Source organism: Lycium ferocissimum, chromosome 2, assembly GCF_029784015.1.
Source record: "Lycium ferocissimum isolate CSIRO_LF1 chromosome 2, AGI_CSIRO_Lferr_CH_V1, whole genome shotgun sequence".
NCBI classification, from domain to species: Eukaryota; Viridiplantae; Streptophyta; class Magnoliopsida; order Solanales; family Solanaceae; genus Lycium; species Lycium ferocissimum.
Window position 1 is genome coordinate 68,902,069 of NC_081343.1, and position 26,288 is coordinate 68,928,356.

A 26,288-nucleotide genomic window follows, 5' to 3' on the forward strand; every position below is an offset into this window, starting at 1 on the left:
TTATACTTTACAAGGCCTTTTAATTAACATAAGTCCGATCGATTCACCATTGTTAATGGATCTTAAAGGATGCTTAATATCTTCGCTTTAGATTAATTGAACCCTTACCTAGAATCTTTTGGTTTTGTAGACTTTAAAACGGAGTAACTTTAGACAATTACTTTAATAAACTTTAGGTGCCCTAATTCACCATAAATAATTAGATGGCGACTCCTTTACTTTAATTAACCCCGGAATTACCGGAATGTTGTAAACCATTTTGACTCCGGTTAAAATAGGATATAACATTGTGATGTTGGATTGGATTGGATATATTCAGACTTGGCACATTTGGGATTAGATGCTTTACATAGGTGATGACGGATAATTGGAATCGATTGTATTATCTTATACTTGCTGGTGTATTTGCTTATCTGCTTTATTATCTGAATTGTGTTAGCTATGCTTAGTCGGCTGATGCCCTACCGATCTTGTTGTTTGTACTAACTCGCACTTCTTTGCATTCTTTTATGAATGCAGAGTATCAGGTCAGATCCACTTCCGTGACGCGTGGCTAATCGTCGCTTCAGCTCTATTCTCGAGTTTCCAAGGTGAGCATGGCCGTCCGCTGCCTTGAAAACTTTCTATCATTATGTCCTATTCTATTAAGAGACATAGACACTTTATGTATTAGTATTCCAGATTGTATTATCTCCCTTTAGATGCTCTTGTGTTATTCGGACTAGACCCTGGAGGGTGTTTATCATCATTCCGCACTTTTCTACTATTTATATATATATATCTATATATCGTGAGACTTACGTATTTACTCTATTCCGTTGCTTATGTATTTATTCATTGTTGGATTGAGGGTTCGCTTTAGAGGTGGAAAGGTAAGTGCCCGCACGACTTAGGCAAAATAGGTCGAGACAAAAACAGTAAATGCTCGTGTGTCTAGGATAAACTCGAAGATTAGTCAGTTGTGCTTGTACCTTTATGAACCTAATTCATTTTGGAAAGAAATGCGAATACTAGCCTTTTGTTTCTAATCGCGCTTTTTCATTATTGTAATGTTTAGAAGAGTAGGACAGGATCAATGTCAAAAGCATATGTTTGGTAACAATCACTTATGAAACTGCGCATTATTTTTAAGTAGTAGTAATAAACAAGATTAGAAATCTCAACATAGCCTTTTAACTTGACAGAGTCACAAATTTGAATTTGTTCTAGAAAAGCAAATACTATCTATTTTTTAGTCTAAATGTCGGGTGTTTTATTTATCACAAAGAACATACAACCTTGACAGAAATGTCAAATTATGCAGAAGATAATACAAAAAATAGAAGCGATAGTGGAAATAAATAAATATAAGCAGTCTAGTATTTCTTTATGGAGAATGTATACAACACTTTGTGGACGTATCTCGCTCCTGGGTTCACAATTGTCGATGGGAAATTTGGGTGATTCACAGCGTCAGGGAACACTAGAGTTTCCAAAGCTAATGCTGCATGACTCTGATACACAAATCCACCTTTCCCTTTTACAGTTCTATTACCCCAATTTGAAGTGTAGAATTGAACACCAGGTGCAGATGCTTTTACATCCATCACTCTTCCAGACTTCTTATCATAAACTGTCCCCACACGATTCATTTTCTCAGTGTCATCGAGTACATAGTTGATGTCATATCCGTTTTGGAGCTTATCGATCCTGCTCCCCACCTTACGGGGTTTAAGGAAGTCGTAAGGCGTGTTTTTGACGGGGGCAATTTTCCCTGTGGGAATGAGCTCTTTATCAACTAGGGTGATGTGTGATCCAAAGATTTCAATAACGTTGGACAAAATATCGCCACTGTTGTGTCCACCAATGTTCCAGTAAGGGTGGTGAGACAGGTTAATTGGAGTAGCCTTGTTCAGAGCTTTTGCCTTAAATACCACACTAAGTTTGTAAGGGTCTTTTAATGCATAGGTAACAGAGGCAAGAACAGCACCAGGAAATCCTACATAAGAAAGCAATGGAGTTTATTCAATTTGTTAGTGTTCTTCAAAAAGAAATTACTTCCTCCATTCTATTTTACGCAATGTTATTTTGTCATTAGTTCGTTCAAAAAGAAAGTGACGAAAATCTTTGGACATGTTTAAATACCACGAGTTTCAAATGCCTTTCATTCTTGAGTTTCGTGTTTAATCCAACTACGTAAATTGAAACGAAAGAAGTAATTGTCCTGTATGGAATACCAAGACTTACCTTGATCACCGTCGGGACTGAAGTAGGTTAGAGTTATGTAAGGACAGGGACCATCTTTCACGTACTTGCTCACCTTCCAGACAACTTTACTAAATCCTTTCGGGCCACCTATATTTTTAAAGTTATAATTACATCAAGCGTAGACCGTACAGAAAGGAAATTTAGGTAAATGAAGGTAAAAGTAGAAGGGAAAGCAAAGGTAAAAGGAAATGTAGTGAGGAGTACCATGCAACATGTTTTTGCCTTCATTGGGGACAAGCTTATAATGGGTTCCATTCAGAGTAAATTGAGCACCACCAATCCGGTTAGCGACCCTTCCAACTAAGGCTCCAAAATAACTTGTATCATTCTGCACCAAATTTCTTTCATAAGTGAAAACAAACCAGGCTTACATTCCTTCAATGTACTTCACACCAATCAAAAAGATGGGAGCTTTAGCTGAGATATTATAGGCTAGGGATGCAGTGTTTGTTAGGAAAGAACTACAATTACAGTGTCAAATGACTGTGGATTTTGACATGGTACAATTCGAGCAGGGGCGGCTAAAGGATTTGGTGACTTAAAACTAAATCTCTATAAGAGGCCTTAAACTTATTTCATAAAATTCTGACATCTATTAGACAAAGGATTTTAATTTCGAAGCTACATATCACTCAAATGGGGACAAAGAGAAAATCTGATATAGTGGACAAATTCCGGAAAAAGAAATGAATGCAAACAAAAGAGGACAAATCAAAATTGAAAATGGTGGTAAATATACTAATTGACGAGAATAGAATTACCACAATTTACCCACTCATTTGAAAAACCTCAACTAAATCCCAAAAATTAAAAATCAACATAAAATTGAAATTTTTTGGTGCCTAAAGCGAAGGCTTTAATTGCATTTTGTTCTTGAGCCGGCCATGAATCAAGGAACCGGTGCTTATTGACTTATGAGACTCAGAACCAGAATGAAATGTAATAAAATAGAAGGCAATCAAAGAAAGTTCTTAGAAAAGGGCAAATTGGAATAGACGCATTTAAATACAATGAACAAAATAAAGTGAACTAACCAAGTATTCCTTAATGGTGTCATAGCCCAGAACAATATCATCTACTTTACCTGGAAAGAAACAAGAGAAAATAAGACTAATTTCTAGCAGAACACAGTACACATTTACACATCAAGAAGGTCAAAGACATAGTACATACCATTCTTATCAGGAAGAAATACAGAGATAATTCTGGCACCATAATTTGTGAGCTTAACAGAGAAATCTCCCTTCTTTAACTCATATATCCCTATCTTGCTCCCTGAAACACTAGTGGCAGCCAACAGATGAAAAATGAAGAAACAGATGAGCAAATTAATCTTTGAAGACATAGTCAACTCCTGTGTTCTTTTAGACTTTTAGAGTGTCTTAATTGAATTTATGCACTCCTCCAGTTCATCTGACATTTATTGTGGGTATTAGATTATTAATTGCATGTGAACAAAAGGAAACTTGTCTCCCAGAAAATCGGCCTGAAAATGGCATATGTCAATAGAAAATTGACAAAAATAAAAGTCTTGAAATTGACCGAGTCACGTTAGCCGCCTGCCCGCCTCCCATTTATGTACTACTCCCTGGTCCCATTGTTAGGTGCTACTCTAGGATTCTAAAATTGACAATTGTTTTTTATTATATTCTTATTAAAAAAGCAGTTCCTTTTAACATTATTCTATTCTGAAAAAGAATCTAACACATAAAGATAACTTTAGTAAAGTACCTTTTATTTATTATTTTTCTTAAATGACGTGAAAAAAACTAAAGTCAAAATTAAAATGAGATGAAAGGAGTAGTTTTTGAGTACGGACATCCAGTATAATTTAAAAAAAAAAATTGCATAAAATTATTAAATAATTTATGTTTGAGTGATAAATTAAAGTATAAGGTCTCGAAAAATTAAACAATGTACTATGTTTGTGTTCACTCGTAAATATAAAAATGGCACCCGCGTTTGCGTGATTCTCCCAAGATATTGTTAAAGTAGAATTAATTTAAATATATGCACACTCAATCGCCTAAATTAAAATATCTACGTCTAGCAAAATAAGTATTAAATTCAACCAGCTACTATTTAGGTAGAGATTCCTTTATTAAACCCAACCACATGTTTTGCCATTTCTTGAATTGTCCTGATGATTAAAGACCTCGAGATCGTAAATTTAGCTTTTAATTTTGGTACTTCAACCGAATTGGAAAAAAATCGTGCGTACCTCATAAAATGTAGTCCTTGAGTTGCGTTCAGGGTTTTCCGATCCGGTTCTGAGGAACTTACAGCAGAAGCATCTTCTATATATGTAAGAAGCGCAATTTGCATGATTGTCCTTATTCGAGGGTACTCATTAATTTTTGTCCCTCAAATTGCAAATTCCTGGTCTTTTAAGGTTTGTCCTTCACTTAAAAACTCATGGGTTCCGGGTTCGAACCTTCATCCAGTCAAAAAAATTTTAAAAAAAATCGCAAGATAGAATTTGTTTGAAAAACTCTACCTTAAGGCAGGCAAAATTCTATCTTAAGGCAGAGTTTGCTACCTTACAACATAGAGTTTGCCTAAGTAGAGTTTGAATCCAAAGCTTTATCTTGCGAATTTTTTTAAAATTTTTGACTGAACGGAGTTCAAACCCGAAACCATGAATTTTTAGGCGAAGAACGCAAAAAGCAAAAATTAAAGACCAATGCCTTTGAAGGGCAATCCGCGCAAAAAAATGTTGTAAGGACCTTCATGACACTTCCGCTCTTTTATGGACTTACATTGCTTAAAACATTTATATGCTTTTTCATTTCGTTTATGTGAAGGTGTTAATATATATTTAGGAAGTTGAAGAGATTTTTCTTTGACTATAATTTTTCAAACTTTTTTAGATAAATTTTAAATTGGCTATGTTGCCTTGTATTACTTTTGGTGTAATTTTCAAATTTGTAAATTTTATTTTAAAATATTTCAAAAATATCTACCCAAATTCATAGTCAAATGTGTTTTGACCTTCCTACTCTCTACCACTTCGCATAAATTCCGAGAGAGATAACATACTTTAACTATTTGGGAATGAATTACCGTCCCCGATATGAGCTCAATTATAAGTGTGATATGTATATTGTGTTTTTTAGGAAAAAAAAGCGAGTTTTTTATTTGTTTTCTTGTGTTTGGTACGTTAGCGAAAACTATTATCCTAAAAGCATTTGTATATAACATAGAGAAATACTAGAGGGATGGCGTGGGGTGAGGTGGATGGGGATAGGTGGGGGTGGGGGTGGGGGTGGAGGTAAGGGTGTGAAGATGAAGTGGATCAAGGGTTGGGAGGAGACAATTCATGTGGTGCCGCTTGTGAAATTTGTTTTCCATACTTCCATTAGTGAAGTCATTTTCTTCATTTTTAAAGAATTTATTTTCTTAAAGAAAATATTTTTCAAAATTTTAACCAACGGAACATGAGTTCATAAGAAACACACCCTTACACCAATGAGTTCATAACGGGAGGACACATTAAGGTTTCAATATTTGTAGTTAATTCTCCTGTGGGATAAGGCACACTTTTGTAGAGTGACAAAAAAGAGGTTGTAGCTGTCTCATTGGCACGCCTTGCAAACAGGTAAGTCAACCTTACCAATTCAATTGTATCCTGAATGTCGGAGTTTTATTTGTCACGGAACATATAACCTTGATACAAAAGTCAACTTAAGTAGACGATATTAAGATGATACAAAAGACACAAACCAAGTCTGCTAGTATTTCTTGATGGAGAAAGTATACAATGCAGAGTGGGCGTAAGTCTTTCCCGGATTCACAATTGTTGATGCGAAATTTGGGTGATTCACAGCGTCAGGGTACCCTTGAGTCTCCAAAGATAATGCTGAATGAGGCTGATACACATATCCACCTTTCCCTTTTACATCAATGATCCAATTTGCAGTGTAGAAATGCACACAAGGCGCTGTCGCTCGTATATCCATCACTCTTCCTGATTTCTCATCATGAACTATCGCCACATGCTTCATTTTTTCGTTACTGTCGAGTACATAGTTTCTGTCATATCCAATTTGGACTTTATCAATCCTGCTCCCCACCTTACGAGGTTTTAGAAAGTCATAAGGCGTGTTCTTGATAGGGGTGATTTCGCCTGTGGGGATGAGCTGTTCATCTACTGGGGTGATGTGTGATGCAAATATTTGAACAACTTGGGACAAGACGTCGCCACTGTTGTGACCACCGAGGTTCCAGTAAGGGTGGTGAGACAAATTAATAGGAGAGGCCTTGTTCACTGATTTTGCCTTAAATTCCACACTAAGTTTGTAAGGATCTTTCAGTGCATAGGTAACAGAGACAAGAACATCACCAGGAAAGCCTACACATCAGAAAGCAATTAATGGACATGATTCAATTCATAGCTTTCTTCAAAAGGACTCTAAGATTTACCTTCTTCACCATCAGCGCTGTGGTAGGTTAGAGTTATGTAAGGACATGGACCATCTTGCACGTACTCGCTCACCTTCCAAACAACAAAGCTAAATCCTTTAGGGCCACCTGTATTTTCGAAGTTTTAGTTACATCGGAGGGAAAAAAAAAAGAAAGGAACTTTGGGTAGAAGTGGAAGAGAAAGCAAAGGAAATGTAATGAGGGTACCATGAATTGTGTTATTGCCTTCATTAGGGACAAGTTTGTAAACGGTTCCATTCAAAGTAAATTGAGCACCACCAATCCGGTTAACAACCCTTCCAAGTAGGGCTCCGAAATAACGTGTTTCATTCTGCACAAAATAAATTCCGTGCTTGTTTATCCATTCCAAGATTTGAACAGTATCAAATGACTTCCATATTGAACTAATGAATTGTGGAAAAATCTTGAGTATCCAATCCAAAAACTCTGAAGGAATAGGTAGTGGCCTAAGAGCAACATCATCTATTAAATACAATGAAGAGAGTGAACTAACCATGTATTCCTTGATGTTGTCATATCCAAGAACAACATCATTTATTTTTCCTGGAAAGGAGCAAGACAAGATAAGACCGATTTCTTCAAGAACTCGCAAAACAAATCACGAAAAGTGAAACAAAGCATATGTAAACTAGGAATAAGATTCCAAAATATGGGATTGATTAGGTAAAAGACAGATATACCATTCTTATCAGGAAGAAAAACAGAGATGATTCTGGCACCATAATTTGTGATCTTAACAGAGAAGTCTCCCTTCGTTAACTCATAGATCCCTATCTTGCAGCCTGTAACAGTGCCAGCAGCCAACATATGAAGAGTGAACAAACAGATCAACAGACTAATAACTTTTGAAGACATAGTCAATTCCAGTAGTTTTTAGACTTTAGAAAGAGCTTCTTGATTGTTGGTTTTTTAAAAGATGGTGCTCCAAAAAAGATTAGAAGAATAATTTATAATGTCTCTCGAAAATTTTATTAAGCAGGGCTTTAAATAGCCAACTTGAAACATAATCTGCAGAAAATCTGCATACCAAATATTCAAAAAAAAAACCTAAAATATCTTAACAACTAAAAAAATCTAATATAAGTTTAAAATTCAAAAAAGTAGATTAATCATAAAACTAAGCAACGTATTATGATTAAAAAAAAAATGCAGTACTAACTGAAGCAACTTCAACATTAGTGACAGCTTCTTCAGACTTAGCTTGAAATTATGCACTCCTCCAATTCATCTGGCACTATTATGGGATTAGATTATTATCAGCATGTGAACAAAAGGGAACTGGTCCGCCAAATGATCTGCCTGGAAATGGGATAACTCCATTAAAAATTGACAATGGTGAGTGTGCAGCAATGAAATTGAGATACTCAAGTTAGCCTTTCCTATTATTTTATGTATGGTTACATGAGCAAGTAGCTGTTTATGCTGACTTTTGAATTAAAAAAAAATGACAGCCATGTTGGCGTGATTCTTATTCCGGAAATAATTAAGACTTGGAGAATTTTTTGGCTTAAAAGATATATTAAACTCGATCACATATCCTCCATTTCCTGAATTCAACTTTTTAAGTACCCCTAAATTTAGCTTCCAATTTTGGCCCTTCAACCTCATTAGAATATGTTAATTTCACACACTGGAGTCTTTAACGAAATTAGACTTCAGTTTCTACTTCTTCAAATGCAGCATGAAATGTGTCAAGAAGCAACCCATCACTGAACTTTACGTGTTATAGTCCTTGGAGTTCCATAAAGGAAAAGAAACAAAACTGTCCACTCCACATTTGAACAGTCACTAAAAATGTCTGAAAACAGTTCTGTGGGAACTCCCTCAGAACACAAGTGTCCTCACTGTCAGGTGTTTTATTTATCATATAGAACATATAACCTTGACAGAAGTATCAATCTATGCAGAAGATACAAAAGACACAAGCGCTGATGCAAAAAAACTAATAAGAATTCCAGTATTTCATGATTGAGAATGTATACAACATTTTGTGAACATAGGCCTTTCCTGGAGTCACAATTGTTGAAGGGAAATTTGGGTGATTCACAGCATCCGGGAACCCTTGAGTCTCAAAACATAAGGCTGAATGAGGTTGATACACATATCCACCTTTCCCTTTCTGATTAAGGGAGTTTGCAGTGTAGAATTGCACACCAGGTGCGGTTGCTTGTACGTCCATCACTCTTCCTGACTTTTCTTCATGAACTATTGCCACGGGCTTCATTTTTTCAGTGCTGTCGAGTGCATAGTTGATGTCATATCCATTTTGAAGTTTGTTGATCTGGCTCCCAACTTTACGGGGCTTAAGAAAATCATAGGGCGTGTTCTTGACGGGAGAAATTTCGCCTGTAGGAATGAGGTTCTTGTCTACTGGAGTGATGTGTGATGCAAAGATTTGAACAACGCTGGACAAGATATCGCCACTGTTGTGTCCACCAAGGTTCCAATAAGTGTGTTGAGCCAAGTTAACTGGAGTGGCCTTGTTCAGAGCTTTTGCCTTCATTACCACACTAAGCTTGTAAGGATCTTTCAATGCATAGGTAACTGAGACAAGAAGATCGCCAGGAAATCCTACAAAAGAAAACAATGGATTTTACTCAATTCATAATATTCCATTTAATTACTGTAATAGTCTTGTGGAATAACTACGCACCTTCTTCGCCATCAGCACTGTGGTAGGTTAAAGTAATGTGAGGATAGAAACCTTCTTTCTCATACTTGATAACATTCCAAACAACTTTGCTAAATCCTTTAAATCCACCTATATTCTTGAAGTTTTATGTTAAGAGGAAGGAAGTTTGTGTATATGGAGGTGAAAGTGGAAGAGAAAGCAAAGGTAAAAGAAAATTGCAGTGAGGATACCGTGCAGCGTGTTTGCACCATCATTGGCGGAAAGCTTATAAAGGGTTCCATTCAAAGTAAATTGAGCTCCACCAATCCGGTTGGCAACCCTTCCAAGTAGGGCTCCAAAAGAATTTGCATCATTCTGCACAAAATTTCTTTCCAATTTAATCCGTATGAAGATTTCGACGTATCAAATGACTCATTCCATAGAGAGCTTGAACTTAAAATGGAACATAATTAAGTTCAAAACTCTTTATCACATGGACTTTAATATAGACTTGACAGCACAACGAGGTGATAAAACGAGCTTATCAAAAGTTGATTTCATACCAATGTCAAATAACCTAACTATCTAATCTAAGACCTTAGTGCAATATATGTCGTAGCCGAAAACCTTCATAAATCACTTTCATCAATGTATCCTGAAAGGGGACATTATTAAATTAAATAGAAACAAACACACAAATAAGAACAAATAAGAAATATGAGCCATAAAGCATCACAACACGGAAGAGGAGCATTAGATGCTTCTAAACGTGAATTTTCATAGTGGCAACAGCTCAGGTAAGCATATATTTTAGTGTGCAGTACGCTAAAACGACGTAGAAACGGAATCATATTTCTGTACTATTACTATGACTGTTGAATTTGTTTCGTCGGAAATTTATTTAGGCCCAATTTTTCACTGAAGAAAAGAAGCCAGAAGAGGTTTTTTAATTACCTAAATTGATGTTCAAGCTTAAGGAGAGTTCATTAAATGCAGAGACAATAAAGAATCATAGAATGTATAACTCCAAAAGGGTAGAGAACTTTTTGCTAGTCTAAATTTCCTTTAGACTTCACATTAGTGCATAAGATGGAAGGTTTTAAGTTAGATACTATGGACTAGAGACACGATGTTTGTTAGGAAAGAGCTACAATTAGAAAGTGTCAAATAAAGAAATTGTTAATCACACAATTGATTTGGTTCATAATTGGCTATGAATTTTGGCATGGCACAATTGCTATTGACTTCCAGAGAACCACAGTGTAATGTGACAAAATAGAAGGCAAATCCAAGAAAGGGAAGGCAAGAGATATGTTACTCGCTTTCTCTAATCTTTACCTTAATGAGAAAATGAACTAAAAAGTTTCTAGAAAAGAGCAAATTCAGATAGATCACTAAAATAGAACAAACTGACCTTGTATTCCTCAATGGTGTCATATCCCAGAGCAACATCATCTATTTTTCCTGGAAAGGAGCAAGACAAGATAAGACTGATTTCTTCAAGAACTCACAGGAAACAGTACACATCAAGAAAATTGAAACAGTAACATATGTAAAATTGGAATATGTTTCCCAAAATATGAGATTGATTAGGTAAAAGACACACATACCGTTCTTATCAGGAAGAAAAACAGAGATAATTCTGGCACCATAATTGGTGACCTTAACAGAGAAATCTCCTTTCTTTATCTCATAAATTCCTATATTTTGCCCTGTAACACTGGTGGCAGCCCACAGTTGAAGAATGAACAAACAGCTCAACAGACTTATAATCTTGGAAGGCATAGTGAACTCTAGTGGTTTTGAGACTTGACAGTGTCCTAGTAACAGCTTCTTCAGCCTTAAAATACGTGCACTCCTCAAAATATCATTGGCCTTATTATGAAAAAGTTTTATAACTACACGTGCACAAATCAGAACTTGTCAGCTGCGTGGATATATGGGATAATAACTCACGTAAAATATAAACAATGATGAGTGTTGGTCGTTAAGTTGACAGACAATAGGTTAGCTGGCCGTTCCAATCATTTGAGGCCAAATACATTTTAAAATTACCACCAATTTTCAGTTTGACACTTTAACCGAGCAGGAAAAAGATTGGGCTTTCTTCCCCATCTTGCACACCAGGTCTAAAAATGAGGAGTAGGTGATGGAAATAGCCGGAGAAAGATTAAGCAGGCATTTGGACTTAAAAATTTTGATAATTTGAAGAAAAAAAATGAAGATAACTGGAAAAAATATAATTAAAAATTGAAGTTATGTTTAAACCTGCATTTAACTTGAAAAATATTAATTTTTTGTGAATAAAGATAATTTTTCACGTGAAAAAATGGTCAAAAATCACTTTCAAACTTGAATTTCATCTTCAAAACATTTGTGAAAAATCACCCTAATATATAATCTCAAACATCATATTATATTAAAAGAGGGAAGGTTTTAAATCTAAAGTTGAATTATGAAATGCCCATTATAAATTAATGGACCATTTTACCTTTCACAAAATTTTCTTCCACTAATGAATAATTAAAGCTCCAATGAAAAACCAGATAAGTGGAAACAATTATTTCATCTTCCATTCATTATGGTAGGCAGTTGTTGTGCAAAGCGTTTTAAAATTTTAAAATATCTCCCTTTCATATTCCACCGTTAAAATTCTATATTCATGTATAGTCTTTTAATATTCTATGTTATACTTTATAAAAGTAGAATCAAATCATTGTTATCCTTTTATTCTTTCTGCTAAAAAATTTCCTTTCCATGAAGACCTTTTATTGATCTTCTCTTTCAGCAAGTAGTCATGTACAGGTAATTAAATTATTTTGTTTCGTGTTTTACAAATTCAATTTTTGCTTACTGCCAACTATTATAGTTGCTTGTACATTCCGGAATAACATGTAAATGTAATACTTACAATATAATTTAACAATAATTATTCATCATATGCTAGCTTGTTTGTTATTTTAATTAGGGAAAAGGCTCAAAAATACTCCTCTATTTTGGAAAAAGGGCTACAAATATCCTCTGAATTTATTTTGGGTCAAAAATACCCTTCCGTCCTTAGGGGTCGTTTGGTAGGAGGGATAGGATGAGCTGGATTATTCATCCAATGGGATTAGAATTAATTCCTATGTTTGGTTGGTGGGATAACCTTTTTGGTATCTCATCCAATCCACTCTACATGGGATAAAAGGTGGGATAAGTTATCCCACATAAACGGTGGGATTAGTAATCCCATCTTATCCCACCCAATCTCATCTACATCGGATAACTTATCCTCCTACCAAATGACCGATTTAGTAGGGGTCATTTGGTACACGGTATTAGCTGGGATATCACAGTACTAACTGTGGGATTAATTTTGTACCATGTGTGGTAGAAGGTATAAATTTATCCCGGAATAGATATAATACCTTGTACCAAACAAAGTATAAAGTGCATCCCAAACTTAAAGATGGAATATCCCATCTTATCCCATTAATCCTGAGATTATTTTATCCCATCTCCTAGATGGGATAAATTAGTCCCAAGAGATGGGATAAATTAGTCCCAGGATTATAATCCTGGGATAATTTTGTCTACGTACCAAACGACTTAAAGTTTTCAAATATACCCCTACCTTGTCGGAAATTATCCACCAAAATAACCCGAAATTATTTTTTATACACCTTACGTCATTTAAAAAATGACTAAATAATAACCCATAAGATCCCCTTATTCTCCCAATACGTAGGTATGAAGTTTGACGAAATTGGGGGAATAAGGGGATCTTATTGGTTATTATTTAGTTGGGTCGGGTTTAAATGATGGAGCTGGTTAAAAAAATGATTTCGGGTTATTTTGGCGGATAATTTCCGTTAAGACAGGAATATATTTGAAAACTTTGAAGACGAGAGAGGTATTTTTAATCCGAAATAAGTTCAGAGAATATTTTTAGCCCTTTTTCCAAAGTAGAGGAGTATTTTTTACCCTTTTCCCTTTTTATTATACACAATAAATATGGGACACATCTTGCAAGTCTCAAGTTTTAGTTGAGACTTCTCAATTTTGCTACAAATTGAGTCAAGATTTTTTTAATTAACCGTGGTGCGCGGGTTAACTCGCGCTCACCTCGACTAACTCCACCGGATACCTGTTTATTCAAAATCATTAATAATTCGTTTTCAATTATGCCCTATTATCAATTGAAGTTGCTCGTTTTTTTAAAAATAAAATTAAAATGTATCTCACTCATATTATAGTAAAAGGCACTTTTGCATTACAACTATAGTATATTTGGATCTACTCCATAGCTAAATTTAGTTGTTTAATTTTGCAGGTCCAAATGATATCTAATAATTTTGTGATAAATAATCAACTCATTCAATACTCATTGATCATCGATTTGAGCTTGCACTTTACCCAGGGGTGAATTTGTGTATCAAAAATGGGTCACGTGAACCCATAGGAGCACTGGTTAAGTGCTTTTAATCCCTTAATGTTGCAGGATCAAACCTGACTAAATGCACTTTTGTTGTCCTTTGTTTTAAAATAAAAAGAAATTCTAAGCAGCCTTTTAACGTTTGCTCGCCAAGTTGATGTCGCTCTAAAATTTTATATCTTATATTAAAATTAATGGTGAACCTATCTTCTTGAAATCCTGGATTCACCTCTAACTTTACCCTTTTGATTTTAGTTACTCATTACCCACATATGTAAATATTGTATGTACAACTTTAAAAAATATGTAGAGACTGACATGGGACACACTTTATATACTTATCTAGAAACTAATTATTTTTAATATATATATATATATATATATATATATATATATATATATATATTATTATTATTTTAAAAGGAAATTAAAAAAAAAAAAAAGTTTCGTGGACAACCTCCTAAGAGGGGAGGTCCGCTACTGTCCACAACCATAAAGAAGAGAAAGAAAAATGAAGACCTTTCCCGCGCTGTAAAAGTGTGCAAAATAGATATTATGCTACGTCACACTTTGAAAGACGCTTGGAATGTGTACAAGTTTTAAACTTTTAATAGAGGTGTGAAAATAAAAGTTGATAATAACTCTAAGGGGTGCTCATGTATTTATTTTGGCCATTATTTAATGTATAGTTACATGTAGTAGTGGAATAGCAGTTTGTGTTGACTCAGAAATTACAAAAATGGCGCCAAAGTTGGCAAGATCTTATTGTAGAAATAATAAAGACTTGGACCATTTGGCGTAGAAGATATTAAAATCAATCACGTGATTCTCCCTTTCTTGAATTACTATATCTTTTCAGAGAGTACAACTGACAATGCACTATTTCTTCCAGGAAATGCAGAAAACAGTACTTATTTGCACATCAAGAAGGTAAAAGACAGACATACCATGCTGATCACTTATCAGGAAGAAGAATAGAGATTTTGTGGCACACCATAATTAGTGACCTAAAAAGGGAAATCTCCTTTGTTTATCTCATAAGTCCCTATTTTGATTCTAAAATACAGTAATGAATGCATTTGTATATTGTGTCCAGAATAAACTCTGAGATTATCAGATTGTACCTTTATGAACCTAATTCATTCTGGAATGTAGTAACTGTGCTATTTCATTCTTTTATAATATGTCTTAGGACATATTTAGTAGTAGTAATTGTTTATTGTGCAATAGATACTTTTAGAAGAGTAGGACAGGATCAACGCCAAAAGCATGTCTTTGGTAAAATACCATTTATGAAACTGCTAACTATTTTCATGGATAATGTGATTGGAGAACTCAAACAGAAACCTAACTTGAAACAATAGAGGTACAAAATTGATTTGTTCTTTAGAAACAAAATTATCACTCCAAAAACAGCGAGTCCACATACAAAGCACTCACCAAACATGTTTGAAAACATTTCTTTAGAAAACTCCAGCCAAGCAAAACTGTATGGAGTCCAAATGATAGATGTTTTATTTGTCACAAAAAGCATATAACCTCGACAGAACATATAGCATTCTAGTATTTCTTGATTGAGAACGTATACAACATTTTGTGAAAGTAGGACTTTTTCGGAGTCACAATTGTTGATGGGAAATTTGGGTGATTCACAGCATCGGAATAACCTTGAGTCTCCAAACACAAGGCTGAATAAGGCTGATACACATATCCACCTTTCCCCTTCTTTTGAAGTGTGTTTGAAGTGTAGAATTGGACACCAGGTGCAGATGCTTGTAAATTCATCACTCTTCCAGATTTTTTATCATGAACTATTGCCATAGGCTTCAATTTTTCAGTGTTTTCTAGTGCGTAGTAGATGTCATATCCATTTTGGAGTTTGTTGAATTGGCTCCCAACTTTACGGGGTTTGAGGAAATCATAGGGCGTGTTCTTGACAGGGGCGATTTCGCCTGTTGGAATGAGATGTTGATCTAATAGAGTGATGAGTGATCCAAAGATTTGAATGTCGTTGGACAAGATATCGCCACTGTTGTGCCCACCAAGGTTCCAATAAGTGTGTTGAGCCAAGTTAACTGGAGTGGCCTTGTTTAGAGCTTTTGCCTTCATTACCACCCTAAGCTTGTAAGGATCTTTCAATGCATAGGTAACAGAGACAAGAAGATCACCAGGAAATCCTACATAAGAAAAAAGTGGATTTTGTTGCATTCATTATGTTCTTCAAATGAAATTAGTTGCTGCCATTAATTGTCTTGTGGAATAACCAAGCAGATATATTCACCTTCTTCACCATCAGCACTGTGGTATGTTAAAGTAATGTGAGGATGGGAACCATCTTTCACGTACTTGCTCACCTTCCAAACGACATGGCTAAATCCTTTAGGGCCACCTAGATATTTGAAGTTTTTACGTAAGAGGAAGGAAACTTGGGTATATGGTGGTGATATTGGAAGAGAAAGCAATTATAAAAGAAAATTTAGTGACGATACCATGCAGCGTGTTTTTGCCATCATTAGCGATAAGCCTATAAAGGGTTCCATTCAAAGTAAATTGAGCACCACTAATCCGGTTAGCAACTCTTCCAACTATTGCTCCAAAAGAACTTGTATCATTCTGCACAAAATTATTTCATATTTGCTTATGCCTATGAAGATTTGAAAAGCATCAAGAGGCTGAATCCATATTCGCATCCATTAATTACTCGGAAAGAATTTCGAAATTTGACATACTTTATGCCACTATTAACTTAGAATATGGCATCATTAAGTCCAAACTGTTAAAATGAGCTTGTCAACTGTTGGTTTGGATATCATGTGAGATAATCTATCAAACCTAAAACTTCAATGCAATAAGTGGAGTAGCTAAAAACCTTCATAAATCCCTTTTGGATTCCTTTTTATCAATATGGGGCATTGTTCAGTTAATAAATACAAACACACAAATAAAAACAAATAAGGGATAGGAGAAATGAGGTAATTTTAGCTACTTAAAGGCTCAAATGATAAAAAGAGGCATAAAAAATGCAGGCCACAGAAGAGCATTGATATCCCTATAGTTCATGATGGTCCACCACATTTAGTGCTTCAAAACGTGAATTTTCATAGTGCCAACCAGTTAGGATAAGCATATATTTTATTGTGCAGTACAGAGTACACTAAATTATTGAACTTGTTTCACTGTAAACTTCATTTAGTTTAGGCCAAAGTTCAAAGAAGCAAGGAAAAGAGCAAATTCAAATAGATCCATTAAAATAGAACAAAGTGAACTAACCTTGTATTCCTCGATGGTATCATATCCAAGAACAACATCACCTACTTTTCCTGTAAAGGATCAGCAAGAAACTATAAGACTGATTTCTTCAAGGAACAGAAGAAAACATTACACATATACACATCAAGAAGGTTGAAACAAGATCAATAGCAGTAGCAACCAGAACATGAACATATATGTGTGAAATTGGAAACCCACTGAAATTTTAACAAATACTCCCTCTATTTTATTACGTGTCTTAGTTTGTCCGGGCAGCGCATGTAAGAAATTAAGAGACTTTTGGATCTTCTGGTCATAAACTAAAGATGATGTGTATAATGTACTAAAATGCCTTTTGAATCTCGTATTCTTCAGCATGTCAAGTGAGATGTTACAACTAAAGAGTAACTAAATATAGAAATTGACATCTTTTTAAACAAACTAAAATGAAAAGTAAGACACATAAATTAAAATGGAGTGAGTATTAATTTCTAAACTCATCATTGAAAAAAATGCAATAGGTTCAGTACTAAGAACCATAAAAATAGAACTCATCAAATTTAGATCTTGAGTTTCGCCTGGGAAGTGATTATGTAAAACACAGACATACCATGCTTATCAGGAAGAAGAACAGAGATGATTCTGGCACCATAATTAGTGACCTTAACAGAGAAATCTCCTTTCTTTATCTCATAAATTCCTATCTTGTTCTCTGTAACACTGGCAGCAGTCCATAGATGAAGCATGAAAAAACAGATCAACATATTAACCTTTGAAGACATAGTCAACTCAAGTGAACTTCAGAGAGTGTGCCTTGATGAGAGCTTATTCAAGCCTTTGAATACAATAGGTTATCCACTGGTCTTATTATAGAAAAGTTTGTTAAGTGCATGTGCACAAACGAGGACTTGTCAGCTGACGATGATGTGTGTACAGTCTTGGATTTAGACAGAGTCAAGTTGTTTTATGTATAGTTTTATGCAGAAGTAGCCGTTTGTGTTGACTTGTAAATAAAAAAATGGCATCCAAGTTGGAATGATGTTCATTCTAAATAAAATCTTGGCCCATTTGGCATATGAGACATTAAAATCAATCATATGATTTGCCATCTCTTCAATTCTATTTTTCTTTCAAGTCTATCTGACATTATATTATCAGGTTATTTAAAAGATAAATATATTTAATTAAAATTAGTAATTTAGAAAAATACTACCGTGCACGTTAAAAGTCATTGATACTTGATAAAACTTACACCATCAGTAAGTCATGGTCGACATGAAGGTTTGACTTGCAGCACGAAATCTCTCTTGGTCTATGGAAATAGTCTTAGATAATTAATTTTGATAAAATATGTAATGTACCATGATGACTAAGAAAAGGAAGCAACAAACACCTCATCTAAAAAGCTATACATTGAGCAAAAGATGAGATTCAGGTAGAACACAAGTGAATGTAAAAAATAACCTATAGTCTAAAACGACTGTCTGATGATGACAAAGGAAGTGAGAGTGTGTACCCTTAGCACTTTGCTTCTTCCCTATGTTTTGTATAATTTTAACTCAGCTTCTTGCCTTCTTTAATGTGTTTTCTCTTGAATTTGTTTGAATGGTTAGAAAAATGTTAAAAACAGGATGGAATTTGATGAAAACGCGGGATTTGCCTATTAATTTAAGGAAATCCCAAAACTCTAATCTCGTTATTACTTTTGGTTAACTTCAATATCTCCATGCTGATGACCTTTATTTGGCCATATTAATGACCAATTACTTATTGCGGATTGATGAGTTATACTCAAGCACTTTGTGTTCAAAGATAAACAGAAAAATAAGGAGAAAAATGCTTTAAAAAAGATAATTGGTTTGCCAGCTTAGGAGGGGCACCCCATCATCTTCCTTAAGACTGGGAAATATATTAAGAGGCATAAATATAGAAAAATAGACAGAGATATATTGGAAAATAGTATATATTATAAAGATATTGGAACTGATATAAAAGGATACCGTAAGGGATCAATCGCATCATATTTTCTTCCAAATTTCCAAAACATGCAAGTTTTCGTCTTTCCGACATGATTACTATTATACGAGATCGTCGCACTTCCTCCAACTAATCAAACAAATCTATGTCCCACCTACCGTTAGGGTTTGAATTTTACTATAATTGTGTTTTACTTCAAAAAAGTTTCTTGGTGGAAAAAATTTTCAACCATGTTTACCCTTTTCTTGGAGGAGAAGTTTTAAATCTCTATAAATAATAGATCCTTTCTTCTATTAAACAACACAATAGCATACACAATGTAATCGTTTAGAAAATCTTGTTTATGAAAAGATTATTCACTACATAGTTTTAATGATTTTTTTTTAATATGTAGGTCACATAACCAAACAATATTAAATATTATGTTTCTTTTAGTATATTTTTTCTTTGTCATCGATTTATCATATTCAAAGTTTACAATTTTTAGCTTCCACATGACGCCGTGATTATTTTTATCCCAACAAGTAGTATCAAAACTGATGGTTCAACCAACGGTTTAGCGAGTTGAAGACAGGTTCAAGGCATGTTCTAATGAAGCTGCAATCGATTTCGCGATAATGAAGATTTTGTCCGAAGTACCACATGTGAAGATGAATTTCCATATTTTCAATATCCCTGCTACTGCATCTTTAAAAATAAAGCAAATATTTTTAAACCAATTATTAACCCATAATATTTTTAACCATTGCTGGTAGCAGTGATGAAAATTATGTGAAGAAGAAAAATGAAGATCATTTTGCCAGAAAATTCAGGCCAAGGGGTACTAGTGCCAGTAAGTTGGAAAGGAATATAAAGAATATGACGGAAATTATGTTAAACAAAGCACAGAGTCTCAACTATACAATCCCTGCAAACACCCCCACAATACTAATAGAAACACGATAAAGATGCTTATATCAAACCACAGTTATTCGGAATTTGCAGTTTAAACTTGTACAGAAAATAGCAGAAGAAACAATTGATGTCAACACATGCAGTACTAAAGTTCCTTGAGTAGGCAGAATGTTGAACTCATCTCCTCCAACCGGGAAGCGCCTTTTCTGAAGAGGGAGCCAAAAGGTCATCATTGAGTCAGTGAAGTGTTCAAAGTTGATGAAAGTACATGAGCTTATAAACCCATCAATTCTGAGATGGTCTAAGAGAACCATTTACCAAAAGATATAGGCATAAGACTATCACAATGAAGAACAAGAATAAATGTCAGACCATATTACATATGGAGTCTTTAACATATCGTATAGCGCTAAAGTCATGCATTTACTTTTCTTTTCTTTTCTTTTCTTTTGAGAATTTGGTTGTCTTGATATTGTCTTCACTTTATGAATGGTCAGAAAAAAAAAATGATGCCCCTCATCCGGACCCAAACATTAATAATTACCATATATCACTACAGAAAACAAGTTATTTGATAAGTTACTTGAGAAAACAAGTGGGCACATAATTTTCTTGGGTCTGATCAAGATCAAATTTGGAAACTCCCAACTATATTACTCATTCAGCTAATGAGGAAAAAAAAACGTTTCAAAGGCCCAAACAGAAAAAAACTCACATCAACCTATGACACATTCATTATGTACCCCGCTATTGGAAACAAAAGAATCGTCTCACATAGCAAGAAACATGTAGCAATACCAACTTGAAACTAAAAGGTCCCTATTAATATTTTCTTACCATCTTTTGAGGATGACACCGGTCTGTTCTTGTTTCCACCTTTTCCATTTGCTTGCCCTGGCCTTTGCATCCGAGGTGACAATGAGTTGAATTTTCCATTGGCCGAGGATGGTAGGGAATGACGGCGGACAAAACCATTTTCAGCTCCATCATCACTTACCTTAGGAGATCCTTGAGCTTTAAGCTTTGCCTTAGCAGATTGAGTGGCAGCCATATAACTGGGGACACTTGGTGTATTCTGTGAAATATTCTCAGAATTGTCCTGCTTAGTAGGAAGAGATTTCCTCCTCCGAGTTCTTTCTTTGGCAGTCTGATCTTCCATCGCGCTAAGTTCCTCATTGACAACTGCGCTGTTTGCAGCGTTCCCAACATCCTCTAACTGCTGCTGCTCAGTGGTAGGATGATCAGGCAGTACATTACTTGGCTCATCCATCGCTACAGGTAAAGGAGCTTCCCTTACAGCCAATTTCTCAATTTCAGGAGCTGAATCACTCGTTTTCTCAGAAGAATTAACAACCATTTGTTCAACAACATCTGGAGCTGAGGATTTTGATGCTATAGCATGAGCGTGAGCCAGATTAGGAGTCTGTTGTGCCTTCTCAGTGTCTGTTTCTGACCTCTCTGAAGGTGTTGTCAAAGCTGCAGAAACTTTTCTTAAACTCCGCTTGACTTTTTCAAGTTCATTTTGAGGCTGATCCTGCACTGGCTCTATGTGATGATTTGAAAATTTCCTTGGGTTGCGTTTAGCCTTTTCTGGTTCAGAGGAACTTACGGCATTAGCATCTCCATTTGATGCTGTAAGAACCTTCTTGACACTTCGTTTTGGTCTTACTGCTTCTGTTTCAACACTCAGCCTGTTACCCTGCTTCTTCTGCGACTTTGCTTCAACAACTTTCTTTGGTTGTGGGAGTGGTTCCCAAAAATGAGATAGTGACCATCTTTCAAGCCACTGCCAAGCTGAATTAGGTTCGCACTCATCATACTGAAGGCTCAAGGGCATGGCTGTTGGCACTGACACAAGTAGCTTAAAAAAAGCAAGAGATTACCATCAAATACAGAATCATGTTTATATCAGAAAAATAATAAGAAATACTTCACAGTCCCAAATGGTTAGCATTATTCAAAAAAAAAAAATTATGGTTGACTGTTTTAAAAGATCTTTTCAAATATTTTTGTTAAAATTGTTCATAATTAGTACTTTTCGTGCAATTCCGAGATATGTTAATTTTATTCCAAGGAATAAAAAAATAAAAAATAAAAATTATGGTTGACTGTTTTAAAAGATCTTTTCAAATATTTTTGTTAAAATTGTTCATAATTAGTACTTTTCGTGCAATTCCGAGATATGTTAATTTTATTCCAAGGAATAACAAAATGTTGCATATTGACTCTGGCACTCTAAACCCTGCCATTCCTTTTCAAATGGAGGGAATATCTATCTTTTGACATCCGTTTCAACTTCCTATATTGATTTTCTCACCCTTCACATCCACTTTAGCTAGTATATGGATTTTATATCTCAACTTTTTATGGATATCCATTAGACCTTTGTGATACACATACTCTTCAAAGCAACATTCTCTCTCTTCATAGTAAGTAACTTCAGCTCAACGTCCAATTCTTCCTTTGTAAAGACCCACGTCTAGCATAGTCACTCTACTAAGGCATCAAAGATGGATTTAAAACCAGACTTGCTCTACTTTCTCAGAAAATACTAGCAGGGATGGAGCTTTTTTTTTTATAAGCACATAACAACCTTAGCAAAAGACATGCAAAATGTTGCAGATCAGATAAGAGTCAAAAGAGGCACCCATTATACTTCATTCTGCAGCCATGTTGCAGTAAATGAAAGCAATGTTGCAGAAAATACAGTAACACTTTTGCACTCTGGATATACAGAATGTTGAACCTGTATCAGAAACCAGATTTTCCAACCTTCTAAGATGCGTTTCCTCCAGTTTTGTTCAATCTTTACTCACCCCCAGCTTTTATTACACATTGGGGACTATATTCAAGGTTCCTCAACCTTATATAAGCAGCGCCAATAAATTCATACCCGTCTCCTTATACTTGGTTCTCTGTTTTTTGGCACCACCCTGACCCATCGTCAACATAAAACCCCAAAAGTAAAAGGATGAGGCAACATTTTTGTTTTCTAACTCCAATCTCCTACTCAGATACATTATCAGCCACACACAGGTCTTCAACTCCATCTTAACCCAGGGCCAAAAGGAGAAAAAGAAAAAGAAAGAAATAACACCTTACAGGAAAAACCTGTAATGCAACGGTAACTTGTCAGTTAACAAAGGGGCAGAGAGCTCAACAATACCTTGCATGGAAATGCATAAGCTGTCAGTTTCGTAGGCCTCTGCTCAGGATCCTGGTTAAAGAAGAATACATGGAGCACAGAGTCAATAGCCAAAACAATTTGTACCAACTCGAATAAATTCGAAATAGCTACTACAAGTCAAAGCTGAAACAAGGGGAAAAGAAAAACAGTACCAGATTCCTACTCGTTCTATGTCAAAAGACTCACAACAAAGTCAAAAGAGAAAACATTTCAATGAAAACAAATCCCATCTCGTTTTTATGCCTATGCTTTTACAATAACAAAGGTATGAGAATACAAGAGCTAGGGAAAAAGAGCATTTAGTTAGACTTGCATTGCAAGAGTTACCTTAAGTTCCTGAAAACTATACTTTCCAAGCAGCTGATGCCCAGGATCTAAGAGTCTAACCCTTCGACCACGTGCTAATGCCTGAATCCTGACAATTGCCTGCATGCAGCGTAGAGTAGCAACTGCCTGTCTCCTTACCAAGTGCCCACGAATCAGGGCTTGTAGCCTTATGATGCCTTTGAGAGCTCGGAAAGCCCGACGAGCCTGAGGAAAGTTACAAGTGGATAAGGACATAGTCCTTTCAAAGAAAGAACAATTGAAAAGTAGATCATGCTTTGAAATTAGAAGAGGAAAAGACATTGAAGCTTCTTCAGTTTTAAGTCCAACTAGTGTGTTCTACATAAAGGTATGGGCTTTTGAAAAAAGTATGCATGCTAAAAAGCGTCAATTGATTATTTGACTTAACAGAAAAGGTTCCAAATCTAATGCAGAATTAATATTCACAAGCAGATAATTAGGAACCCTAGTGCCACACAAGCAATGACTATGTAGAGGATCACATAAATTCTACTGTCCCAGTTACGCAGAAGAAAAAGCTCTAAACTCTTACAAATTTTATACATGCATAAACATTCAAATGTTCCACAATCCAAGAGAGAATAAATTCAGCAGAGTGAATACCTCAAGTCTTAATTCAGAACTTAAAACCAAACTAAAATCTTAATAATCCTACAGGTTTTTTAGAGATTAAAGTTGTAAATTCTGCTATTAAACAGTACCAAGTAACCCCTAAAGGCTGCTTGTGCTTTGGTGGCAGCATCCTCTTGTCTTTTCAGCTCAGCATCATCTGTCGAGATTGCCCGCTCCACATGCGGATCTATATCATGTGTTGCAGAGGATAATGAGGCAGTTTCACATGCAAAGTCAGTGCTTGTCCCCTTTTCCAATGCAGCCTCTTCACCACCATTATCAAAATTCTGAACTGGTGGATCTAAAGTTGGTGAATTAAGAGAAAGATCCTCCAACGGTGCTTTGGCAGAAGATTTTTTCTCACCGGTAACATCCTTCATACGAAACATAGACAGTAACTTAATAATATAGGATAAAAAAATTAAAGTAATATGCATTATGTTGAAATCTCTAAAGATCTTGGTTTACCCCTGTTTTCTTTAATTCTACGAATTTTTCATGCCAGTGTTCCTAAATGATGTTAAACAATATACAAAATTCTGACAACTTGATAAATGGAGAGAGACAGAGATAGAAAGAGATGTGGAGAGAGAGCGGAAGGTATTGGATTCATACAGCAGTGACATTTAGTTAATAAGAAGCCAGAGTGCCAAATTGCTGAAAACCAGATCGAACCAAACACGAGTAGTACAATTTTCATCACAATATGAGAAACTTATAATCATGGAAAACACAATCAGACATAGTAGGGGGCATCCATGATTAACTATAAAGGAGGAAACAGCAAGAGGAGGAACAAGAGAGTTAACATTGTCTTTTACAACCAAACAAATCGCAATTTTGAATTATCAACACTCAACCATAGACCCGAAAATATGTCTTTTAGAACCCAGATTATGCGGAATTATGACAAAATTTGAAACATTCTCTTACTTTTGATAAAGGAGACTTGGAAGATTTCTTTCCGAAAAGCACGGACTTGATCCATTTGGCGGGAGATTTTTTCCCCATCGCAGACAGCAAGCTGCTGAATTAAAGGGGATTTCAACTGAATCCTGCATTATTCAATAAAAAAACAAGTTCTCCTTAGAACAAGTAAACATGAAGTAGTTTGCACTAATTCAACATCAAAGACAAAATAGTTTCCCTAAGAAACAATGTGTGAAAAGAATCACTGAAGGATAATCAAACTCTTCCCAAGTAACGTCAACACACACACGATCAGCTACAGCAATAAATAGTGAAGATCTATATGCTAAAGTTAGGTTGGGACATCAAAGCTTTTCTCAATACAACCAGTCACTTTGAGTCAGGATTACAACAACAGCACCCACTACTGACAGAAATGAAGAAACAGAACCAGGGGAAAACATAGTGTAAATTTGTGAACAATGTCCTCCTATGTTGCTCAGACTCTTCAAAAATGTCGATGGGTGTGTGTCGGATCCTCCAAACATAGCGCATTTTTGAAGGATCAAACACAGGTGCAGCAACATTTTTTTAAGAGTCCGAGTAACATAGGTGTTCTCCTGTCAATACTTAAATTTTCAGTTAATATACATGAACAACAAGCATCAACAATCAGAAATTGCAATTCGAAAAAGTAAAGTCAGAACATGTTGGAAAAAATAATTCCAAGTTGGTAGGAAACCAAAATCAGTTAGGATTTGGTATTTCAATTCATGTCGTGTTAGGATTTATAGTCAAATTTATATCGGAGTAAGTCTTTCTGTTTTGAGTTAAAGTAGGTTTCGTATTATTATAAATAGAAGTGCTGCTAGCTATTTGAGAGCATCACTGCAATTTCCTGAAATAACATACTATCAAATACTAGAAGATAACCGAAGAAAATAGGTAAAACAAATCAAGCTAACTCTGGATCAGTGTGCTAAAAACGAGTAAACACTAAATCAGGACAAGATCTGTACTAAAATCACAAGAAAAAAGCACTAATAAATGAAGAAATGCAAAATTAAACACAGATTAGGCAAAAACAAAAGGTGGAATAGGGTTTTTGGAGCAAATGTAGGTCAGATCTGAGAAGTACCTGAAGAAAGGAAGCTGCTTTTAAGATCCCAAACTTAGCATAACTGAGCTGAAAGTAAGAAAAGAAGAGAGATATGAATTGTTAGTAGAAAACAGGAATTCAGGTGAAAATTTGATTTGAGATGAAATCTAAAAGGAAATATAAAAAAAGGATATGGTAATAAGGCCCATTTCATACCTTTGGAAGAAAAATGGACCCCTCTACTCCACCGCTTCTCTGAGAAGTAGTGAACAGTGATGAGAGTCGTACATATACGAGA

The 26,288-nt window shown here is 35.3% G+C and overlaps 5 protein-coding genes across 5 annotated transcripts; all 5 read right to left on the minus strand.

Annotated features, from left to right (window-relative positions):
- Positions 1 to 1,259: 1,259 nt before the first annotated feature.
- Positions 1,260 to 3,806, minus strand: LOC132047112 (uncharacterized). Its single transcript, XM_059438015.1, has 5 exons — positions 3,421 to 3,806; positions 3,282 to 3,331; positions 2,452 to 2,575; positions 2,227 to 2,334; positions 1,260 to 1,978 (listed from the first exon to the last, which is right to left on the minus strand). The coding sequence occupies exons 1-5, from the start codon at positions 3,590 to 3,592 to the stop codon at positions 1,356 to 1,358; spliced, it is 1,077 nt and encodes a 358-aa protein (XP_059293998.1). The 5' UTR covers positions 3,593 to 3,806; the 3' UTR covers positions 1,260 to 1,355.
- Positions 3,807 to 5,593: 1,787 nt separating this feature from the next.
- Positions 5,594 to 7,897, minus strand: LOC132047114 (uncharacterized). The gene is made up of 5 exons (XM_059438018.1): positions 7,371 to 7,897; positions 7,184 to 7,233; positions 6,877 to 7,000; positions 6,670 to 6,777; positions 5,594 to 6,598 (listed from the first exon to the last, which is right to left on the minus strand). Exons 1-5 carry the CDS (start codon positions 7,543 to 7,545, stop codon positions 5,979 to 5,981), a joined length of 1,077 nt encoding a protein of 358 aa, XP_059294001.1. The 5' UTR covers positions 7,546 to 7,897; the 3' UTR covers positions 5,594 to 5,978.
- A 588-nt stretch (positions 7,898 to 8,485) lies between these two features.
- On the minus strand, positions 8,486 to 11,187 carry LOC132047113 (uncharacterized). The gene is made up of 5 exons (XM_059438016.1): positions 10,912 to 11,187; positions 10,716 to 10,765; positions 9,553 to 9,676; positions 9,344 to 9,451; positions 8,486 to 9,261 (listed from the first exon to the last, which is right to left on the minus strand). Exons 1-5 carry the CDS (start codon positions 11,084 to 11,086, stop codon positions 8,633 to 8,635), a joined length of 1,086 nt encoding a protein of 361 aa, XP_059293999.1. The 5' UTR covers positions 11,087 to 11,187; the 3' UTR covers positions 8,486 to 8,632.
- A 3,909-nt stretch (positions 11,188 to 15,096) lies between these two features.
- LOC132047116 (uncharacterized) lies at positions 15,097 to 17,848 on the minus strand. The gene is made up of 5 exons (XM_059438020.1): positions 17,578 to 17,848; positions 16,989 to 17,038; positions 16,208 to 16,331; positions 16,000 to 16,107; positions 15,097 to 15,895 (listed from the first exon to the last, which is right to left on the minus strand). The coding sequence occupies exons 1-5, from the start codon at positions 17,747 to 17,749 to the stop codon at positions 15,279 to 15,281; spliced, it is 1,071 nt and encodes a 356-aa protein (XP_059294003.1). The 5' UTR covers positions 17,750 to 17,848; the 3' UTR covers positions 15,097 to 15,278.
- Positions 17,849 to 19,794: 1,946 nt separating this feature from the next.
- On the minus strand, positions 19,795 to 26,288 carry LOC132047115 (protein IQ-DOMAIN 31). Its single transcript, XM_059438019.1, has 8 exons — positions 26,207 to 26,288; positions 26,030 to 26,077; positions 24,916 to 25,037; positions 24,072 to 24,356; positions 23,353 to 23,556; positions 23,005 to 23,055; positions 20,676 to 21,699; positions 19,795 to 20,044 (listed from the first exon to the last, which is right to left on the minus strand). Exons 3-8 carry the CDS (start codon positions 24,991 to 24,993, stop codon positions 20,016 to 20,018), a joined length of 1,671 nt encoding a protein of 556 aa, XP_059294002.1. The 5' UTR covers positions 24,994 to 25,037; positions 26,030 to 26,077; positions 26,207 to 26,288; the 3' UTR covers positions 19,795 to 20,015.